The sequence below is a fragment of the Cyprinodon tularosa genome, unplaced genomic scaffold (assembly GCF_016077235.1).
Source record: "Cyprinodon tularosa strain WSP-4 unplaced genomic scaffold, ASM1607723v1 ctg270, whole genome shotgun sequence".
NCBI classification, from domain to species: domain Eukaryota; kingdom Metazoa; phylum Chordata; class Actinopteri; order Cyprinodontiformes; family Cyprinodontidae; genus Cyprinodon; species Cyprinodon tularosa.
Genome location: NW_024038975.1, coordinates 467249 through 491523, shown reverse-complemented (window position 1 = coordinate 491523; position 24275 = coordinate 467249). Strand labels below are relative to the sequence as shown.

The 24275-nt window shown below is 37.1% G+C and overlaps 1 protein-coding gene across 2 annotated transcripts in view; it reads left to right on the top strand.

Annotated features, from left to right (window-relative positions):
* Positions 1 to 4643: 4643 nt before the first annotated feature.
* srpx (sushi-repeat containing protein X-linked) overlaps positions 4644 to 24275 on the top strand; it is a 32493-nt gene continuing 12861 nt past the window's right edge. Inside the window, exons 1-4 of one of the 2 annotated variants that reach the window (XM_038289705.1) lie at positions 4644 to 4801; positions 12023 to 12073; positions 15056 to 15244; positions 23475 to 23651. In XM_038289705.1, coding sequence (XP_038145633.1) covers positions 4741 to 4801; positions 12023 to 12073; positions 15056 to 15244; positions 23475 to 23651 — 478 coding nt within the window. In that variant the 5' untranslated portion in view covers positions 4644 to 4740. The remainder of the gene's footprint in view (positions 4802 to 12022; positions 12074 to 15055; positions 15245 to 23474; positions 23652 to 24275) is intronic. The other variant, XM_038289707.1, reaches the window with a different exon arrangement.

Sequence of the window (24275 nt, the reverse complement as noted above, 5' to 3'; positions counted from 1 at the left end):
TCTGAAGATGGTGAAGATGAAAAGGAAGAAAACAAGGACATAGGAGAGGAAAGAGTAAGACAAGTGAATATGAAGACCAAGATGATGAACAAGAGGAGGAAGAGAGGATTTTTGATATTTAACAAATTATTAATCAATTATTGATGTAAACAAGTGTCAGTTAAAAATCACTAGAAAGGTAAAAAACAAATGTCAGCTAAAATCATTAAATGAGGAGCATTAAATTGTAATTGTCAACGTTGCACTTCCACAGAAACACATCATCAAGGTGAGGTCCCTACTGCAGTCTCTATCTGCGGGACATGTAAATGGCCATCTTTGATTCACTGCTTAAAAAATGTAGAAGTTTGGCCTTTGGCTTGTTTCTTCTGTTCTGTCTAACTCCCCCTATATATAGCGATTTTGCATAAACCGTACCAAAAAGACTAAAAACAATAATTATAAGACTTAAAAATGTCTTTAGTCTTGTGCATTCCATAAAAACGTGAAAAACATTTTCAGACAGACCGCAGAAAGGACACTCTTTTAAAACACCCCGATTGATAACCGATTAAAACAAGTTTGTGGCGATCGAGCCGTGTAAAATCCTCCTATGAATATTACCAATTCCTTTTTTTTAATTGGGGGCTTTAGGCTTGTATAAAGTCCGCCACTGGGGGGCTTTTTCATCAAGTTTTCCTGTTCAGATGCAGACCGGCCCTTTCTGAAGATGTCTTTGGTTTATTGCTTATGTGGAACTGTGGTAAAGGGTTTTCTGGTCCATATTCAATAAAACCATCCCCTGTGGGTCCAGGCTGGAGAGCAGAGGTCCGCTTTGCTTTGGGAAGCAAGGATCCAGGATCAGGCCAGGAAAGGTGTCAGTTGGATCCAAATGGTTCTGACCCTAGCAGCACGGATGAAGGAGGCCCCTTTCCTTGGCTGACTGCTTTTCTCTCTGAAGGTCCAGGAAGCGCTCCACCAGCCTGGCAGACTGTACCCCCATCGCGTAACCAGTGCCTTCGAAGTTGGAGAGAGACGGTCCTGCGGTCTCCACCAGCCATCCCACCTTTGTCACCTTGGAACGGTGCGGCGCCTCCGACACCCCTGGTCCTGTGACGCGGCACACGTCCAGCCTCCCACAAACTAAAGGCTCCTGTAACAGCCAATGCAGATTGGAATTTGTAATTTAAACAGGGCAAGTTACTTAAAATCACCCTGATAAAACTTAGGCAATCCCCTTAACTCTAAAAGATTTAAATCTATAAAAAACAAAGTAGCATCCAGCCCCAGGTTGCTCATCTAAATTCTGCCATTCTTCCGGCTAGGTGGACGAGACCCTGGCTGCCCTCTTCTCTAGGTAAAAACAACAGATTTTAGCACCCAGTGAGACCCATTCCAAAAAAAGTTGGCCATCTTGGCCTGTACATTGGCCAACAAACCACTCGGTGGGTCCAAGCAGGAAAACCTGTGCCACAGCTGCGATGCGATAAGGTTATTTAAAACCAAAATCCTTCCTCTGGAGGACATGTGGGAGTGTAACCATCCCAAGTTTGCCTGCTTGCCTTCTACTTTCTGTTCCATATTTTCCAAGTTCTTCTCTTCTGTGTTTTCATCCCCAAAAACAAGAGGGAGAACCGGGAGCCGTTCGCACCATTAGCCCACGGATAAGGCTTCGTTTTTGCCCCAGTTCACCCTCGCAGCAGATAAAACAGAGTATTTATGGGTTATCTCGGTCAGTTGGTCAACATCTTGCTAATTTCTAATAAGAATAATGACATCGTTAACATAGGCAGATAAAACAACTTTGTTATTAAAACCAGGTAAAACCAAACCGTGAACATATCTTTACTTCTATGTATCTTCTTAATCGAAGAAGAGGAAGGGGAAGAAGATGAAAAGCAAGAACAGGAGGAGGATGAAAACTGTGGAGATGAAGAAAAAAATGGAATGAGTTGAGGAAGAAGAAAACCAAACTGAGGAAGATGAGGGAAAAGAGGAGGAAGGACAGGAAAAGGAAGAAAAAGATTGGGATGAGAAGCAAACAAAAGATGAGGAAAAAGTACAAACTTAGGATGATGAAGACGTAGAGGATGACGTACAGGAAAAAGGTTAGGGAAATAAGGGAGAAAATGAAGAGGGAGAAGAGGAAGAAGATGATGAAGAGGAGGAAGAAGCAGTAGAAGATGAGGGAGAAGAGAAAGTCATAGAGAGTCAAGAAGTGAAAGAAAACTCAGAGAGAACAAGAAGAGAGGAGCTACAGGGTTTGGCTCTTACAGGTTCTTCCTTTTCTTTTTCAGGAGCACCCAGACCAGCTCCTAGGAGGAAACAGAGGAGAGGAAAACAGAAGAACCCCAACAATTCTGCACTGGAAAAACGATCTAATAAGTAAAGATGTCTTAAATTAAGTGTATTTACCCTTACTTTGAGTAGGTAAATGAGAGTTTGCGAATGGAATCAGTATTTTTACTTTTAAAATAAGAACAGTAGATAATATGCACTTGAAATATGACAATGCAATTGTGTTTTCTTATTTTAAGTGTAAATTGCCTTGTTTAATTGGCAAGATGTATCTTTTACCTCCTCAATCCAAGAACAAATGCACTTATTTAAAAAAAAAAAAAGACTTTTCTAGATTTTGATTTGATGTGGAACAATGTTCTGCCTCAGTACCTGGAACTGTACTGACTCATACACTCTCGTCCACAGACTGAGAACAAAAAGGATGTTGTCACTGTTGTGATACACACTGCAATGTGTTTGATGCATGGTCTGAGACCGTCTTGGACTTTAACTGAGCGGAAGTGACCATGTCTGGAGGACATAAGAGTTAAACTAAAAAGGTGTTTGCTCAAACATTTTGGTTTGCCACCTCCTGCAGAAGATGTTGTTGCATTTACTCTCACATTAACAATAAGTCTATATCCTCAATGTGAGTAAAGGGCAACCAGTTACAGTTTTCAAAGGCTGCATGTGTTGCTCTAAACAACACACAACCAGAAAAAAATATATACAATAATCACACCACCCATAATAATTATGCCTGGCTGTAGTACATATATTTGTACACAGCTAACCAATTTTTTTCTGTACAGTTTTATGTTAGCTAATGGGTATGTCAAGAAAATTACATTTATATTAGATATTTAATTGAAAAAAATATATATGTAAAATACATAGAGAAATCACACTCTGTATTTTTTTAATAAACCTTTATTTCTGCCGAATATATTCGTAATGGAATCATTTAATCAAAGATTTTCATTCCACTTAACGTTCAGTTATTAAACTTGAGTACAGACTATTAAAATTGTATTGTATTATATCATTTTTCTACACTAAATATACACCTACATGGTTTTGGGACTTTGTAAGAAACTGAATTAGGGGTTTCATCGTAATCAATCTAAAAACCAAATGCTTGATACAGCAAATATATTGCTCCACCTGGTATGAATCTATAACCAAAGGATTTAGCGTGGAAACACACGAGTGTTGTTGCAGTTATCTGCTGCCAGAATCTCTAACCTTTTATATATATTTGCTACAATTGCTTTTTTCTACCTAGTTATAGTAGAGAATTTCTGCTAGAGAATTTTGTAAAATAATGTGGAGCAGTAAAACTGTGAGTCAAACCCAGGTATAGATTATCAGCCTTGTTTGTAATAAAGCAACAGCAGCCTGAACAGCTATAAAGCTGATGCATGGATAAGAACAATAAACATGTTTGCTCTCACTTGATTGCTTTGTATAATTTGATGTCTCCCTCTCCTCCCATTTGCTTGATGTTAAAGTCATTTCAGTGAACCACTTTATTTTCGGTAATATCCCTGCAGGTTTATTCCTGTTCCTATTGCTGAATGCTGCACAGGAGACACAAAAGTTAAAGAAAAGTCTTAAAAGGATATTCAACAGAGGAGAATATGTAAAGATTCAGGAGTGCAACAAAAAGATAAACTTGTCTCAGAATAACAGGCTAAATATGTTCTCTATACATAAAAGTACTTGAGAAAATGCAAGAGGATCTATGGAGGGTATCAGGATGATGTTGAAAAAAACCTGCCAACCTCAAGGGATTGGAGCCCATAACCAAAGATGGTCCAAATACCAGTAAAAATATAGACATCTGCTTAGTGACTAAAAAAGGGTTTCAATGCTGTAAGGGAAAAAAATTTTTAAATTTGATATTGCTAACATCAGTACCCTTCACGACCCCACTTGGGATAAATCATGACAGAAAAGGGAAGGATGGATATTGAGAGGGATATAAACATTTTTGTCATGCTACTTCTGAATTACTTATGCAAAAATGCCAAACAATTAAATTTTTCCACATCTGGTTTTCTCTTTGCTTTGTGTTGGTATTCTACCTCTTAAAGAGGCCTGTTTCATTTTTTATCAGAAATAAAGATTTTGGTGGAATAATTAGGATTTTATATCTAACTAAAAGTGGCATGAATAATGCTGGGTTTAACTATAGCTTTAATACTGATCAGATTGGGCTCAGGTGTTATGTCTTTTCTGCAACAGAAGTATAATAATACTCTTCTTTTGCTACTGAATATGTGGCTAACCTCAGGCCTTAACTCCCCCCCTGCCTATTTCTCCTGTCGGTGGATGGCCTGCCTGCTTTAAAGAGAATCCTCCCTTGTTTCTGGAGCAAGAGGCGGGATCTTTGGAAAAAACAGGAATGCGCTGAGAGTTTTCTTTGCAAGCTGTCCTTCTTCTCCTCCTGCCTACACGCTGGAAATCGTCCCTCTTGACATGGAGCCGTGGCCACTGGTGCTCCTCTTCATCCAGCTCTGTCTCTGCTCTGGATATGAAGGTAAGAACTGACAGAGGGCTCTCATTCAAGTTTTATGAAACTCCACTGGGAAAGAAAGAATAATTCAGAAGTGATCCAGGAGCTTATCTTCACACTGCCTTGAGGGGGAGAATGTGAAGCACCAGTGGTTCTGACTTGGACTCTTTGTGTGGGACCTTGTGTTGCAGTGTGATCAGTGATTTGAGTTTGGTGAACTGAGGTTGTGTTTACGTGGAAGCTGGGGGTGGAAAGCGGGGGGAGTGCAGTCTGCTTCTGGGGGACTTTTTTTTTGCACAAAGCTCAGGTCTGTTCCTCCACTCCAAGTTCTGAACCTACTTCTACTTTTTCACACTTTTTATCTACTCAGAGGCAGAAATAAGGAATTTTTTAATTAAAATGAGAACAATTCCACTTCCTTGACTGTCATTAGATTTAACATTTCTCTGGAGCAGTTTTTGGGTAGTTTGCACTTATGTCAGTAAGCTTTTTCTATAATTCTATGCTTTGCCTGAGCATCTTTTTTATTGCATTAAAACTAAAAATAATAACATGTTTTATGGATTAAAACAACATTCAAGCTTGACAGAAAGATAAATGAGAGAGCCTGCAGCCTGCTACTAGGAGCAGGAGAGGTATCTTCAAAGCTCCTGTGTGTGGATGTAGGCAGTAGTAGTGGTTATAAGATTGTAGATGGTTAGGAAGCGGCTCTATGATCATGCAGGCTGCAACATGAAAACACACACTGACAGACCTTAAAATTGCTCATGAGACAGATGGGTCTCCAGTTCGTACTTGTGTGTACATGCGTCTGTGTGTTTGAGGTTGTTTCTTTTTTTACAAAGGGCAGTTGGCATTAGCCCTGCTGGTAAACTGTGTCTTTCATTAGTGGCATGTTGGTGCCTGAGTTCACTGAGAGACTGTGATGGATAAATTTCACATTTAATTCTTTAGCTCTGTTATAGTGGCAACTTTTTCATAGTTTAAACAACTACAAGCTTTCATGTAACGTATTGATATTGTATTTGGTAGATCTTTAATAGGTAGAGCACAGTTGTAAAGTGGAAAAAAACAATGCTGCAAAATTTAGAAGATATTGATTAAAATGAAATCAGTTTTATGGCTCCTTTCTTTCCATCCCTTCATCAAAACATCACTATCATTCTTTCTAAGCCTTAGCATCTCGGTTATTAAAAAGCATACCTGAAGTGTTGGCAGTCCAACAAACAGGTAAACTGTATTACGGTCAATATAAAATGGGCTCCATGCACAAATCCACAAATGTGCTACTTTACAGACAGCTCTTCTGTTTCCTGTTTTTAATTACTGGGTTAACTGATTAATCCTGGTGTGTCTGGCCATGGTTACTGAGGTTAGGCACAACTGGATTAAACAGTTCATCCAGTAGGAAAAGACAGGAAACAAAGGAGCTGCCTTAAAATTTTAGAAGGTAGTGGAGTTGTGGATCGAGTCCATATTGCATGCAGTTCTCTGTGATTGTGAAATTGCACATGTAGACTGTGATTTAATGCATTATACTACCCTAATATCTAGATTAAATTGTATGTTTAAAATATGACAGACTGCAAAATGCTACAATCTACTGCTGTGCCTGCATCCTCACTAAAACTAAGAAAGGGGTGCACATAGCCCCAGATGTAAAGTCCTTACACCGCTTCCTGTCACAAAGAATATACTTTGAAATACTAGGGATGCACGATATAATCGGCCCCCTATCGGTATCGGCCTGTATCGGCCTTAAAACTGAATATCGGACATCGGCCACCCCAACGATATTTAACCCGATATTTGATCAGCTTTTGAGTTTCTAAAGTCTAAAAAAAAAAAAAAAATACTACTTCTTCTTCTTCCTCAAAAACTTATTTTTTACAGACTTAAAAACTTCTAAAGACGAGGGAAAAAATATTGATACATTAAAATATCACGATATCTTCATATGCTGATATATTGCCATTTAAAAACACCATATCAATCTCTTTTACTAATGAAATATTGCTATATGTCATCGTTATGCTACGAAATCCCCCCAAAATTCACGAAAGTTTGCCATATTTTTATATGTTGATATATTGACGTGGTATCGATCTATTTTACTAACAAAATCTGACAACAAGTTGCAAAATATCAAGAGAGTTTGTAACAGTAGATTTTGAAAGTAAAATAGATCGATACCGCGTTTTTAAAAATCAATTTGATATCAGCATATGAAAATATATTTGAGTATATTATTTTTCAAAGTGTCAGAAATGGATAACAAAACTGTTATTTTCAATGACTACTTATTTTTGTCCAGCTTTAACATCAGTATCGATATCGGTTATCGGCTACATGAGTTTTAAAATATCGGCATATCGGATATCGGCCAAAATCCCAATATCGTGCAACCCTATGCAATACTTCTGTTAGTCTACAATAGTTCAAAATAAATTTAATAAAGACTTTCTGTCAGTGTATCAACCACCCAGACTTTTGGGTTGTTTGGTTCTACTTTACTTTGCATTCCTAGAACAAGAACTGAAAAGGAGAAATAGCATTTAGTTCCTATGCACCACTGATCTGGAATAAACTCCCTAAAAACTGTAAATATGTTGAAACCCTAATTTGCTTTAAATTGAGATGAAGTGGCCTTTGACTATACCACATAAACATTATTAGTAAATTTGCAGTCCAGCTATCCTTTAATTTTTTATCAGTTATTTAATCATTGATTTTTGTATAATTATCTTATCACTTTTTATTAATAGTTATTATTTGTGTTCATGAATTACCTTTATGCCACTGCTGTGTATTTTTTCTATTTTATTTCTTTTCCTTTTTTCATGTACAGCATTTTCAATTATCTTGTTTCTGAAATGAGGCTGTGTAGAAGCGCGCCTTACATTGAAAATAGCAAAGGGATGGCAAACCAAACAACTTATAAAATCCTAAACAAAAGCTGGTTTCATAGATTGTAAACTACCAAATCTGTAGACTCTCCTGGAGTCTGAAATATAATCAGGTTTCAACCTTTAAAATTCGTGAAAGCTGGATATTCATCCATTTATCATCATTAATTAACCATTTCTAAAAAATTTTGAAATGAAAGGTTCAAAAGTAAATATAGAAAAAAATCACTCTGTTTTTCTTTCCTTTAAAATAATAACAGTGTTTAACAAACTTAATAACTGCAATAAAAAGGACGTCAAGTTTTAATCTTTAATCTGTGTTAATTTGGTGTTATGTGAAAAGTGAAAGTGAAAGCCCTTTGGGAAACTCCTCCAACTCCCATTGTCATTGTGACACAGCACACCCAAGTGAACACTGCACACTGTGAAATTGCATTTATGCCTCACCCGTGCAAGGGGGCAGCCCTCAATGGCGCCCCAAGGGAGCAGTGTGGCGGGACGGTACCATGCTCAGGGTACCTCAGTCATGGAGGAGGATGGGGGAGAGCGCTGGTTAATTACTCCCCCCACCAACCTGGCGGGTCGGGAGTCGAACCGGTAACCTTTGGGATCCAAGTCTGACACCCTAACCGCTCACCCACGACTGCCCAGCAGCCCAGCAGTGTTATGATGTCTTATGTGACGCCCACGTCTGCAGCTAAGGAGTGGTATAAATTCATCTTGCCAACACATGTGGTTGAAGCAGATGGATGCTGATTTAATTCAGGCCAGTTTTGTTACTATTATGAAGCAAACAAACTCAAATATAAAACACCAATATTTTTCTTTTATTACCCAAGTTTTTGTTTCATATTTTATTTTAAGTTGATATTTACATGAAAACCCAGAAAACAGGCAACAATCTTAACTTCTGTGTTCCTTTTTTAACATTGGAAAGGAATCAAGCAAAAGCTAAAAGGTGCTCTTTTTTGCATAGATTTATTTTTATTTTTTAATGGACAACACACTCTGACCTATAGCAGCTGGTCAAGAATGTTCAAGTCAAAGTCCAGATTTAAATCCAATCTGGGACAAAACTTGTACATTAAAGTTCGGGCATTCTCTGTTTAATCTGACTAAAGTTCAACTATATTGCAAAGCAGAATGGGCAAAGGGCTGCAGCTTTATTAATCAAGCAAGGAAGGGTGTGCTTTGATCGCGCAGTGGTTCAAGCAAATGTTGCATATGAATGTGGGCCTATATTTTATTTTAACAACCATGTATTATCCTCCTTTTTACAAGATGTATTGCTTTGTTTGGCTTGGAAACAGAAATTCCTTTAGAAAATATCAAAGTTTTATTGAGAGACATGGAGGATAAAATCCAAGGCAGATAAATACTTTGTTACTGCAATGTACTACCCGTGGTTTTCAATAATCCTTCAGTTAAATTTTGCATTTTTGTGGGGTTTGCTGAAACAAAGCTGTATCTTTATACTATACTCACCAGGCTAACAAATTATCAGTGCCATAAAAACCCTCTTTTATTTAAGGCTGTAATAACAGAGTGTTAAATTAGTTAATAAGAAAAGGACTGTTATATTTTCCGCTCTCTCTGCTGCTTTAGCCTATAGCTATACTTTAATATTTAACTCAAACAAGCTTCCATCAACGTCTAAGTCTTCTTATTAAAAGCGCAGAGAGAGAGGCAAATAGGAAAATCAGGCTCAGTGATTCTAACACTGGACTTTGAGAAGGAGAAAGAAAAAAAGATCTTGCTGTTTCTTCACTCTCAAAGATTTAACTGAGATTTTGGGGACGGATAGGAAGTTGATGCAGGTGGCTTATTTCCCCTTCATCATATTGACAGTTTCATTACCTATGAATCATGAGGAGTCCCGGATTGCTCATATTTGCCTTGAATTTCAGTGAATTCAGAGCTCCTTTTTCAACTCACATAAAGTAAACCAAGTCTATTAAACCTTTTTCGTTTGCTGCAGACACATTTAAACCTGCCCCACCTATTGGCAAGAGTTCAAATAGCATCTTGTCTTGGTATTGAACTGACTTGTGAGTGTGAATAGGAAAACCAAGGGGTAGGACACTGTAACTAATGTCCATGTAGGTCCTCTTCCCACCCACTGCTGTTTGTTGATCTAGAAAGAAAAGAGAAAGAAAGAGAGCTCACAACCTAAATGTTCTCTAAGCCAAAATAAATCAACCCCTTATATATCAAAGCTACATCATTTTATTGCTTTGTAGCTTCATTCTTTGTCTGCTCTGATAGAAACATTTCTACAGACTGAGAAGAAAGTGTCCAACGTATTTCTTATGTTAATTGAAAGTTTGTTTTTTTTAAGAGATAGTTTATTAGAATATGTACAGTTATGCTTTTATCTGTTCACTCTAGCTATAACTATTGGTAAGCAGAGTTGCACAAAATGCCCAATATTCAGCGTATATCTAAGATAGCGTAATATTGTAAAGAACTGCTTAGATTAAATATTTGGTTTGATATCATGTTTCCAGGGTTATTAATTTACAGTCTACATGCCAAGATATCCCTGCCTATGACAGGTTAGGGTTTGGTTGCAGTGTAGGTTTGTTGCTTTAAACTTTTTGTGCAAGTCTTTAATTTCTCAGAGTACCTTTAATTTAAACTGCAAGCACACACAAACACACACACCCCCGCACACAAAGTCCCCCATCAAGATGCAGAGACTTTGCAATGGTTTTCCCATTAGACTACTAAATCTGACTCTGTAGGTGTTTTTTTTTACTGTGCTGTTAAAGCTGTGGGATTAATGACTGGGAGCATGTGTGTGTTTTAGTGTGAGATGAATTGTTGAATTTCATCCAAAACAGGTTTTCAGTTAATGCACAGACTAGTCACAAAAATAAATGGTGGAGAACAAAGCAGAAACAGAACAGAATACTTCTATGAGTACTACACAAAGGACGTATTCACACCACAGTTCGCTCTACTTCACATGTTTAACTCGTACTGTACACATTTCTTCTTATTTTTGTTGCCTTCAGGCATTCTCCATATCTGCTCCAACCTCTGTTTCTAAAAACGGTCTTCCTCCCTCATCACAATTCCTCTCACGCTTATCATTCACCGCTGCCACTCATCTGTGTCCTCCAGCGGCCGTGGAGCCATCAGAAATTTCTCCTAGTTTATCAGCTGCTTTCCTTCAGTGATTGTATTCACAGCGTTTGCTGATTCAGAATGCTCTATAGTAGGTATACAGTTGACACCAAAAATGTTTGCAGATTTTATATATATATATATATCTAAATTTATACAACCTTTTTTTTCTTACTGATATTAAACAAAACTTTTTTTCTTGTTTTGTCATGTATTATTAAAAGAGTTGTTTCTTTTTGCAAAAAATGTGTTTTGAAAGTCTTAACAAATTGTACAATTTCGTTTTAAAATGCATGATTTAGGCCAAATGTTTCAGGTCTCATTTTACAATCTACAATTTTGTCTAATTCTTCCTGCCATTTCTATGTAACTGCATTCTGTTTGTAGGCTGCATTGATGGCACAGATCCTTTTAAACTATTCAAACCAGAAATGTTCCTTCTAGAATGAGATCAAGGCTTTATATGCTTGTCTAGAGGAATGTGGCACCATCAGACCTATTGAAATTGTATCCACAGATGGACCAGACTTGAGGTCCTGATTGATTTTTTCTTTGTATTGACAACACTGAAGAAAGCATTTTTAAATTGTGTTATTTAAAGATTCTTGAAATACATTTACAGTTTTGCTTTTATTTCTTCAAATGCTGGAAAAAAAAATCCTTGTATCATCATCTAGGGTTTTTTTTTTCAATAAGATAAAATCATAGTAATCTTATAGTATGTAAACTTCTTTATTTGGGTGAAGTAATTAAATGAAAAATGTCTTCATCTTATTATTCTGGCATTTAAAGAAAACTCTTTATCTCTTACTGATAAAAACATAAAATATATGAACTATAATATCAGACAGCAAGGAAAAGAAAAGGGCAGAATCTGTAAACATCTGGTTTCAACTGTATCTCCAGTTCTGTAATAGTCAAACCTTTTCCACTGTAATCAGCATGAGCAGGGGGGCCTCAAAAGGACTATTTGAGTTAAAACATGTTTTTTTTTAAAGAGAAACTCAATCTGTTGGAAATTCACTGTCCAAAAGGTCCAGATCAGCCCCCCTGTAGTCTGATTAAAGTTTTCTTTGCTGGCTTTATGGGCTGTTTTAAAGCTGCAAAGATCAGCCTGACATGTCCAAGAAAAAGCTTTAAGATTACTCAACATGTAATCTTGTTATAGCTTTTTTTGTAGATGTCTGTTTTTCTGTTCTTTCACTTTCAGGGTCAGGACACTACGGAGACGACGAGGATTGGTACTCTCGTAACTATAGAGGTGACTATATTTGTCTTCTCTGGGGCTGTTTTGCTGCTTTAGTACACAGCAGATGGATCCATTAATGGAACCAAGGTTTTGGTTTCTAGCAAGAGCACAAATCCTGAAGCACAGCGTCTGTTCATGAGGTTGTGACCTTAAAACCAAGAACAAAAGGTTAAAGATCAAAATATAATGCTCAAGAAAACCTCTGGATATTTAAAATCAAAAGAAGACAAGAGAGCAGGGCAGTCCAAATCTGGACCTAGTATTTTCATTAGGCTGTGGCATGACCTTAAACAGGCCATGTGTCCTTCAAAGCTCTTCAGTATTTCTGATTTAAAGTTGCCCTATTTTGCAGAGGAGTGGGCAACAATTTATTCCTCAAGTCTGCTATCTCATAAACTTTATTATAGTATTTGCCAAAAAGGCTAGTACTGTCAGAAAACGGTGTTTCTTTGGAGGACCCAAATGCAGAGACGAGTGGGCAGAGGTGAATTTAAGTGGTTTAATAAGATACACAGAAACTGAGGCAGGAATCAAAAAGTCCAACAAAATAACAAACGAACCAGAACCTAGGGAACATCAGGGGTAAACCAAAACTCAAGGAGCCAGGGAAAGACGAGGAAGGCAGACAGACGTTAGACGAGATGTAAGACGAGGATCCAGCAAACAGGAACTGAAGAGGGAGGGCTTTTAAATGGGACAGAGACAGGGAGAGGGCTAATGAGGGAATTGTAAACAGGTGAGGGCTGAACAGAAAACAGAGCAAGAGAAAGAGGACACAAGAGGGCAGCAGAGGACAACAAATGGAAAACCTGGAAGACAGGAACTAATAAGAAAACAACAACAAAATAATAATCAAATAACTAAGATAAAGAAACATAGTGAAAAGAAAACTAAACACTAGAAATCAAGGAGCAAAAGAAAAACATAACAGAAACAGAAACCTAACAAGTACTACCAGTTAATACCTGTTAATTCTTTATATCTTATGGATCTGTTTGGTTCTCATTGATATGTTTCTCCCTACATCTGATAATCATTTCAAATCATTTTCTGTGAACATCAGGTTTAAAAAAAACACACACACAAAAAAAAACAACTTTGTGAGGCTATCTAACTTAAAAAAAAGACATTCCAAACATACAAAGGTAAAAGAACAGGAAACATTCTTTAAAAAAACTTGTCAATGGATGGACCTTCAAGAAAAGAAAATGAAAAGAAAATACAGTAAAATGTTAAAATACCTTGAAACAGCCAGGAGCATGTGATTCCAGAGCACAATAGATTTTTTTTTTGTTTAAATAAACAAAATGAAACAAGCAGCACTAAATATTTAAAGAAAGATGGCCTAATTGGATGTGTGATTTACAGTGATAAGGTTTGCTCAAGATTCCCCGCTACCCTTTTACCACAGCTTAAATGAAAAAAAAACAAAATGACTCCTGCTGAGTTTACAGGAATAATCACAAACTGTTAATTTCACAATCCACATTTACTTTTAACATATCTTTGTATTGCCAACTTTGTAAAATAACACCAGTTGATGAAATCAGCTTGTGATTTAGATTTAATTCAATATCAATAAGACCAATCCAAGCTCCTTCCTTTCAGTAAAATTTAAACTTACAGTCACTGGGAAAATGCTGCCAAATCACATTTCCACAGATTTCGTACTAACGGAGGCTCATTCCTTATTTTTATTCCAAACGGCCTTTAGCCTATGCTTATGCGTCTCCACTCCAACTGAGCAGATATGTGTGCTTGTCCTGAGCCAGCAGGAAATAAACTGCACATTTAGATTTTCCAGTATTGAAATGTGAAACTCATGGCCTCTTCAAAACTTGGCAACACACAAAGAATGTTTACACAGCTTTTGGATGGGCTGGTAGTTGACTAAACACAGTCAAATGATTAGTAAGAGACCAGTCTGATGTTTGTGGGAGTATGATCCCTCACAGTTGAAACTAAGAGCTTATGTTCTAATGATAAAAGTAAGATTGCTGTCAGGAATGGAAACTAAATGAATGTGAATTCTTGAAAAATATAAATAATTAGGATTGTTAAAGTGATATACTGTAAATTATTGAAGAAAGGGCATCAAGATATACAACGGGTGAAATAAGTATTGAACATGCCACCATTTTCCTCAGTAAATATATTTCTAGAAGTGCTTTTGACATGACGTTTTTAACAATACATGCAATCCACACATACAAACATATGTGAAAGATAGATGGCCAGAAATTCAGTTATGTGCAATAATGTGGAATGACACAGGGAAAGTATAGAACAAGTGAAGAAAGGGAGGAGCAAAAAGGCATGGAAAACCAAGACACCAATCGAAATCTCTCAGTAATTAGAAAGCAATCTTGCCCCTTGTCAAATTATGACCTATAGAAAAGTGTGTCTAGTGTCACACAAGAAACATCTCATGATGGGTAAAAGTAAAGAGCTTTCTCAAGACATTCACAATGTTAATGGTGACATTGGTTACAGAAGGATTTCTAAACTTCTGAAGGTTCCGGTGAGCAAAAATGTCTTGTCAATTGCGCCTCTAGAACTATATTTACTGAGGAAAATGTTGCAGTGTTCATTATTAATTCCGCCCGCTGTATACGTAGTTGCGTTAACTTAGAGACCAAACTTGATCAAACTGAAACATTTCTAGTTATATTCTAAAAGCCAAAACTCCAAAAGTGCTCTCAAAACATATCGTTAACTCTTTTCATCAAGTAAAGCTATCTTCTGATCTCTCCACTGAGACACTTTCGGATGATTGGGAATCACAGAGAAGGTAATAAGAAATCCACCGTATCAGGCTGCACCATGCTGATCGTTGGGTTTCTTTTTTTTCAGCTTGTGAATAAAATCTTTCTAAGCTTTTTTAGTTTAGCAGGTAAGTGCTTCTTATTGAACCTCTTCAGCTGAAAGGCCAAGTCATTTACCTGCCTCGATGCATCCAGTGAAAACTCAGTGTCCTTTTTTTTCTGCTCTAAGGAACCCCATGGTGTGCGCCAATTAAGCTGAAGCATGGTGACGTGAGCTGCAGAACACCCAGAGGGGAGCACTACAGGAACGTCATGGGAACCCGGTGTAAAATCCGCTGTAAGAGGGGCTATGAATCCATGAATTCAGAGGTGGTGTGCATGGCAAGCAAGCACTGGTCCTCCAACTACGCTTGTCGTGGTAAGGACCAACATCTGCACTCATATTTTATTTTATTTATTTTTTATCTAATGGGTTATATTATGTTAGGTGTCGAAACAGGAAAATCTTTCACCCAAAATGTGTAAAGAAATAATTAAAAGATGGAGGAATTGGTATATTGCATTATCTATTTTTCTGCATCTGTAGTTGGTGATGCTTCAATATGCTCATTTAAATATAATTATTTTTGCAATAATTCAACATAAACCCTGCCTATTTTGGATGAAAAGATCCAATTTATTTAACAAAATGAAATATATAGCTGGTTCAATTAAATCATAAACACAGGTTAAAATTTCCATTACATCAATTCTTCTTCAATCCAGTCATAATAAAAATAATAATTAAACTTTATTGATCCCACATTGGAGAGATTTACCTCTGCATTGAACCCATCCCATTGGGGACCAGTGGGCTGCCATTGTGCAGCACCCGGGGAGCAGTGTGGGTTCTAGGGTTTTGCTCAGGAACCCAGAGTCGAGGCTGTGGGGATCACACCAAGTACTTGCAGCCCTTTCAGCACACAAGTGCACTGCTCTAACCCACTAGGCCAACATTTCCCAATAACATAATGCAGTCAGGTTTAGTTTATTTTGCCGGTTGGGTAAAAGCTTTCCATCTAAGGAACCCCAGCTGAATGCACAGGAAATAATTTCCTTTAGCAGGAGAAAAAACCTCCAGAAGAACCCCTGACTTGGCAGATTTGTTTTACACAGCCACCTGACGTAGTGATGGGATTCATCATTACACTAGCCACTGCAGGAAAATCTCCCCATTAAACATTTACACAGGTAAATAGGCTTCTTGAAACTGAAAGCATCCATCCATCCAACTCCTGCTTTTTCCTTAAGGGTTGTAATGGGCCGGTGCCTTTTTTTGGCAGTCTATGGGTGAGAGGCAGGGTACACCCTGGACAGGTCACCACTCTGTCACAGGGTAACACAGAGGCTTACAACCATAGACATACACACGCACACACACACAGAAACACACCCACTCACACCTAAGAACAATTTAGAGATGCCAGTTAATTTAACAGTCTGTTACGTTAATTGGAGAACCCACGCATGCATGGGCAGAACTTGCAAAATCCATGCAGAAAGACCTCAGGAATCGAACCCGGAACCTTTCTGCTACAAGGCAACAGTGCAAGAAACTACCCCACCTTCCAGTTCCAAACCTGAAAATAATGAAATGCTAAAATGTTTGGCCCAAAGTTCTGATTTCAACCCTTCAAACCATCTGGCAACAAATCACGGTTGACACACAGTTAGTCACAGTCCTAATTGTGCCCATAGCTAGAGATACAGGATTAAACAAACATCTGAAAAACAGGTCCTGCTCTATTATCTTTAATTAAAGGTGTTGATTGCAGCAGCCTGGTGAATTTCTTCCCTCCAGAATGCTGTGAAACTGGAAAAAAAAATTGATGAAGCTACTATGTTGAGGAAAAAGAGAAAACAAAGAGAACATAATGTTAGGAGGTGAACAAACAAAAACTGTAGAACTAGAGAATAGAGATGGAATGTAGCAGAATGGTGAAAAGGGCCATGTCTTCAGCAGTCTAAGCCTATAGCAGCAAAACTTATAGAGATAGCTCAGGATAACCTGAGCCACTCTAACTATAAGCTTTGTCAAAAAGAAACATTTTAAGCCTAGCCTTAATAGGGTTTCTGCCTCGCTAACTAAAACTGGTAGTTGGTTCCACAGGAGAGGAGCACGGTAACCAAAAGCCTGCCGCTCATTCTATTTTAGAACCTCTGGTAAACCTGCAAATTGAGAGTGAAGAGCTCTGTAAGGAATATTAGGGACAGTCAGATCACTCAAATAAGATGGAGCTTGGTTAAGGCTTTACTGTTTATGCAAGAAGGAGGATTTTAAATTGGATTGCTAATGCAGGGAAGCTAAATTACAAAAATATATGATTTATTTTTATAATTTTCATCAGAACTCTGGCTTCAGAGTTTGAGATTAGCTGAAGACTTTGTACTACAGTTTGTGAACTTCCTGAGGGTAAAGAATTACAATAGTCAGGCATTGAAGTAACAAATGCATGGACTAATTTCTCAGCGTCACCCCTGGATATCCATCCATCCATTATCTGACACGCTTGTCCCAATTGGGGTCGCGAGGGGTGCTGGTGCCTATCTCCGGGCGAGAGGCGGGATACACCCTGGACAGGTCGCCAGTCCATCGCAGATCAGCCCTGGATAGGATATTTCAAATTATTTGCAATCTTCTGGAGATGAAGAAGGAAATTATAAAAAGCTGTTTGATGTGGGATTTAAATGACAAGCAGTGATCAAAACTTATTTCAGTTTTGTTTGGTTTAAAGGTTATTGCTACAATGGATATAATCAAATGCATAGTGTATCAATACAGCAAAAAAAAAAAATTCTTGTAGAGCCACATCTACCATTAATGACATTAAACTGAGTAATTATTTGGCTTATTATGCAATACTTGGATCTTCTCTTGACACCAGGATATTGTAAACTAAAGCTCTGCTTCACCCCATTACTTGAGCAAAATTTTTTCCTTATCAGATAAACATCCTCTTTGTAGATCAGATATTTTGTTAAACATATAAAGTTCTCATGAGTGAATAAGTCTTGAAAAGGAAAATCTATTTTTAAATGATGAATATTTAATATTTTCAGAGAAAATAAAAGTGTTCCTTAGAAAATGATCTGACAAACCGAATGACTAACAAAAGCTATTTTTATTAGGAGAAATGATCAGGTGAGAGGATGTAAGTGAGAGATGAGTAACAGGTGGTGAGATAATCTGAGGTTACTGAAAAAAACAGGGAACGAGAGTTGTCGAGTTAACAGGAAATGTAAGTCAGAAAAGAGAAATTAAAACTCATCTTTTCCATAAAAATTAAAGTAGACATTCAACATTTAGCAATAATAATAAATTATTCTTTAAAATCTCAACTTACTTGCTTAAGTTTAATTTAGTATTCTAGAGCTCAAACCTTTTAACATTATCTCATTTTCCATAACACTTAAGGAGAAAAGAGCTGCTCACGATATAATTCTCTAATCCTTATGCTAACTATAGTATGCTTTAAAAGTTAGTCATACTCCATGCTGTTTGTTGGTGTTTATTATAGACAGAAAATAATGGGGCTTATTATTATTTTAGTGCTAAATGAGCTATATAACCCTTTTATGCATCTTTGCTGATATTGAGATGAATTAGTCTAGATCAGAACATCCAGGTATCTCTACCCCTTTAATAGCCATCTGCTTCCTCTAAGGACAAGTTATTACAACAAACTTTTAGTGACTTCAAATTAGGTCCCAGGGATTTTGCTTTAACTTTTTTTTTTTTTTTTTTTGCGAAATGGAACTTCTAAAGATCTTTAAAAGTGCTTTGAACCAGGCATTTAGACTGAACACACAATGCAGACAAAAACAAACATTGATTAAGAAACTTTCAAATTGATGTTTAATCTGCCCTTAAACTGAAGAGCTTGACAGGGACGATAACAGCTTAATTCAGCGGCTTAAAATTATTAGATAACATATATACTTGACTTCCCCTTAAAGTGAGGCTGAAGGTTAGTCTCAGCCTAAAAGTGTAATGTTTCAACTGATCACAAATCAGAGACAGGATAATTAGCCACTTTTGTCATCTGTTCTTCTGACATTTGTTGCGTTTGAGCATTAAGAAATATTCTGGAGATCTAAAGCAGAAAATACATAGAAAAAGCAAGCAAAAAGTACAAATAAAACAACACGTACAATAAAATAACGGAACAAACCAAAACCAAAACACAAAACTTTTAAAGAGTTAAGCTGTCAACAATGGGTGGTGAGGTTTGCTCGAGGACCCAGATGCAGAGACGAGTGAAGCAGAGATGAGTTCTGAGAGGTAAAATAATTAAGCCTCATATTTGCTGTAGATTTTGTTCTGTTTTCTGAATTTAATCCCCAACTTCTTACATCATTGTTTTTTTCTGTAAAAAAAAAACAACACTTTGAGAATTTTTTATTTATTTGCAAAGAAAAAATTTAACATTCTCAAAATCTGACCTTCTGACCTTGTCTGCTTGAACTTTGAAGAGTTGACCATATTCTAAAACACGTGTATGAATGTGTTGCACTCCCGAAACAGAAAGGACTCCGTCTTCATTTTTGTCAACTTTATTTGTCCCACGCTACATGTTTTTTCTTTTTCTGATTGTTCTCTCTGGAGCAGCCGGGCATGACACGCAGATCAAAACCATCACACTCTAGCCTTCTTCTTCTTTTCTGCAACTCCCACCACTAATACTGACGTAGTGCCTAGATCAGATATGCGTAAACAATAGCAACTAGATGCGATGTTCTAAATAACAGCATTGACCAAAAAAAATAACGGTCACATCGAACAAATCAATAACACAGCAAACAAATATTATATATCGAAAAAAAATATGTTCAGGGTGCAACAAATGCATAAAACATCGTCTATTTAAACTTTAAAAATACATTGGTGAGCTTTAATCAGAGATGGTAAAAGTACTCACTTTCCGTACTTGAGTAAAAGTACAGATACTTGTCTTAAAAAATACTCTGGTAAAAGTGGAAGTACTGATTAAACTTCTTTACTCAAGTAAAAGTAACAAAGTACAGGCTTGTAAATTTACTTAAAGCTACAGTGTGTAATTTTCAGCGACATCTAGCGGTCAGACTGCAGACTGCAGCAACATGAACATCTCCCCCCCCACCGCTTCTCCCCCCCAACAGTACGGCGAGCGTTACGGGACAAAATGTCTTCCACGACGTCCGCATCACCTACCTTCTCAAGTGATGAGGTTTGTTTACATAGATAATTTTACAGATAGTATTTCATTAGTCTGTGTGTTCAGTACCGTCTCAGTTCATCTCTCTCAACTTGCCGTAGTTACTTTCGAGCGTAATGGGCGATCTCGCAATCGCTAGTTTGTTGGCTCTGCGCTGCCGTAGCGCAAAGATGTCTGCCTCCATGGCTGCGAGACCCGCTCCTATGTAATTATAAATAACGAATTCTAAGGCAACGCAAATATTAAGGTTAAAAGGCTGAGCTCGTAGATGATGATAAATAACATAGTTATGTATAATATATTACATTTCTGACCGTATATCCCTGTAATTATTACACACTGTAGCTTTAAAGTATAAAAGTAAAAGTAGAAACCACGTTTTTCATGCCGTCGCCTACATTTTAAATGGATGTCTGCCAATAGGACTAGATCTCCATTGTGTTCATTTTCAATCATCTCGTCGTCCACACTACTATGCTAACGCCACCGCCACCAAGCTGCAATGATTTGCAGCGAATGAATACTGCTGAATCTGTCGATTCATCTTGTAGTTGTGCGTCAAATGCAATGTAGATTCCCATCCAGTTAGATTGAATTTGGTATTGATGACGTGAAAAATAATAACGGTAACTCCATTGAAATGATTCAAAACTAAAGTAACGAGCCAATTTTTTAAAATGTAAGGAGTAGAAAGTAAAGATATTTGTGTAAAAATGTAAGGAGTAGAAGTTAAAAGTCGCCATAAAAAAAGTAGTAAAGTAAAGTACTGTACAAATATCAGAAAAATCTACTTGAGTACAGTATTTGTACTTCGTTACTTCCCATCTCTGGCTTTAATGTATCGCTTTTGGCCTAGTCTGGAGGTCAGCCTTACCAGTTTTATTTTAGATCATTCCCCTGAAAGGATTTTCACTATTTTGGAATGCCAGCCTTCTACTGTGGCATATAACATCCCACCAATCCACACATCCTGACCATTAGACTTTGACAATCAAACCTTTTTTCCATGTTTTTTCTTTGTCATGATGCATGTTTCTCCAGCACTGCAGCAAATTGATGACATATAATGGAGCAGGGTGAAAACTGGAGACAGACATGGCAGGTGGGATCGTCTCTCCCTCTGGAAGCATGTTGCAGGGTTTGTTTTCACTAGTTATGTGCAGAGACTGATTCTGCTTGTTCAGGCTTTGGATTTGGATGATATAACTTAGTTATATAAGTTAAGACAGTCTTTAATGTATTTGCCACTTATTTTGGGGTTAAATAACCATAAGGTTAATTCATGCAGTTGTATAGTTTGTCCATCTAGAGAGTTAATTGATTTTAGATTGTGCGCATGTTGATGAGTTTGGCTTTTTTATCATCACGTGTTTTACCAAAGGGTCCAGAAAACAGTTGTAATCCCACTTTGTTTGCTCCTAGCAGCAACATATCGACAGCAAAACAGATGCATAAAATCATTTAGAACTCTGAGGGTAAGAAAGACTCTCTGCAAAGAGCCGAGGAGTATAGATTGTTGGTCTGTTTTGCCAAAGGCTGCAGGATCATTAGTCCCACTCCTGAATAATACAGCTTTGCAAAAAACAAGGATAATGCGCATCTAAGTAATTGTTTTGCACGAACAATGAAGTGCCTAACAGCATATGTGTATTCTATTCGTTGTCAAGAATTTTGTTTGAAAGTCTAAGTTTCTTAGAAGAAGTAATAATAAATGTAAGGACAGGATCAGGATATTTATTAAGATTTATTTTTTGCTCTGACAATATTCCATTCACTATGGGGGCTGCCTTCAGCTTAAATACCTGCTGGTAGTACATTATGATTGGAAATTTTGTACAATTTGATGTTTGCTGAGAAAAAGATAAACCTAGCAGGGTTCATTAAAAAGCCATCCATCGTGACGAAAGCAGAAACAAATCAGCTCTTGTCATTGCTACACTGAAAGACTGTAAAAGCAGTAGATGTGTCTCTCTACAAGTGCACAAAAATTGCACTTTTTTTTCCCCTCAGCAATTCCATTGTTGAGTCCAAAAGGTGCTGCTAGTGCAGCTCCTCATAGGCGAAAACACCATTTAATCATTTAAAGACAAAAATCCAGTAAATATTTGTTCTATTCGAAATTTACCAATGACTAGAACATTTTTGATGACACTCTGAAGAATGCCAATGCACCCAGTGCTAAATATTGCATTATACAGCAGAATATCAAGAGTGTTAGCTATGTGGAGGTTTAGCATACTATGCCTAATGTAATAACAGCATAGACATATATATAATGAACAAATATTTTGAGAAAACATATACTGTTTAACAAAAAATCCGATACTTTTTACTAGCGTGAAAATAATCAGAACAAATTTTTTCCATTTTTGATGGCTGAGAGGGTTTCCAAGGCAAAGTCGCCAACATTTAGCCCTCAGCTTGCCCGCTTGATGTTTATCTTATTTTCTTATTTTTGCACTGTAGTGAGAACTATGTTTTGCCAAACCATTTGCATAGTTAAACAGCATTTAACTCAAAATTAAAATGCTCTTAAAAAGCTTAGTAAAAAATAAACATAACACTTCTCGGCAGTAGAACTCACTACAGTGATTCTGCTTACCCTACCAACATGACAGTTAGTGAAAGATAATCCCAGTACGTAATGCTACATGGTAAAAGGTAAATGCCATTTTGTAATCTCTTGTTCCAGTCATTCAACTTTGAACTGATAAGAACCTTATAAGTCATGTTTGTCTCACCTAGATGTTTTTATTTGGACTGAAAGAGTTTTCTTCTTGCATGACTCCTGCAGGAGTTAAAGTGGATCCGTCTCTCTCATTTTTGGAGCTATAGAAGCAACAATCTGATATTATCCATTGGAGACATTTCAGTGTTCTTTATCATGCAGTCTTCTGAGTGAATTTAGTTGTATAGACAGAAATTGACATGTTAGTTGTAATTTTGGTTGTTATCCTCTTTCAGATTGTTTTCTGTTTATTTCGGAGGCTAATTTCCAATAATTTAAAACCTCTAACTCCCTTCACATCTTATCAACAAAATTTTTCTATCTTCTTACTGAAAGCCTCAGACAGCTCTATATATTCACAATGAGGTTTATTCTTCCTTCAACAGTCAGGAGCACAGCAAACTAAATGTCTTAGTTCAGTCCTCCTTCAAAATGCTATGAGTAACTTCAGTAAATGTTTATTTGTTATTAGCTGTAAGCAGAAATTTATCATAATTAACCAAAATTTAGCCTAAAAAACATCAGTATTTGTAAAGTGTTTTACTTGGTGTCTTTATCAAAATAAACTTTTAATTAATCATAAACATATATTAGAAACACACACATGATCTGATAGAGTTTCCTGATATTTGTACAGCTGTACTTCTATAATTAGGTCATTAATTTTGAGTTTTTTCTGCTCACAGAGATCCGCTGTCCCAAGCTTGAAACGCCAACTTATGGAGGCTACAAATGTTCGGATGGCTCCTACTTTAACTCCCGCTGTGAGTTCTTCTGTTCTCCTGGATATTCAATGAAGGGCCAGAAAACGGCGGTATGCCAGTACAACAAAATTTGGAGTGCCACAGCTCCTGCATGCGTTGGTAAGACGGAGTATGTTGTTCCTTCTTTTGCAGTTTTAAGCATGGCCAAAGAACCTCTACAACAAGAGTATTTCACAATTTTCCTCAAAGCATTGTCTCAGTGTTAAAGTCTGACCTTAGGAGGTTTTCTAATATACTTGGGAGAAAAAAGGCCTTTAGACATGAACTGTTTCATTCACTGGTTTTCTTCTCCATTCATTAGAATATTACACTATTTTCCCTTCTTACCCAAAATCAGACCTACAATTAAGTGATGATGAACATATAAATTAATATTTTTGGGACTGCTGTCAGTATTGTTTTTTTGTTATTTTGACGCATGCAAAGAAATGCAATCATCAGAGTAGGTGCCTAAATTCAATTTAAGTTAAGATAAAACGGATTATCCTTAAGTTACAATATGCAGCAGAAAGTAAAATCACGGTAACCAGACGTCACAGTTTTCCGGGGACAGTTCCTGTTTTGGACCACCTGTCCCAGGCTAAAGCTGTACCCGTAAATGTCCTCGATTTTACAGTTTTATGAATGAGGGCATAATGTTGTGTGTAGACTGTTATTATGGTAGAAAGCGTGCATGAGGCTAATTAAAAAAAGGGCTTTGATGGTTTTTTTTTTTTTGCAAAA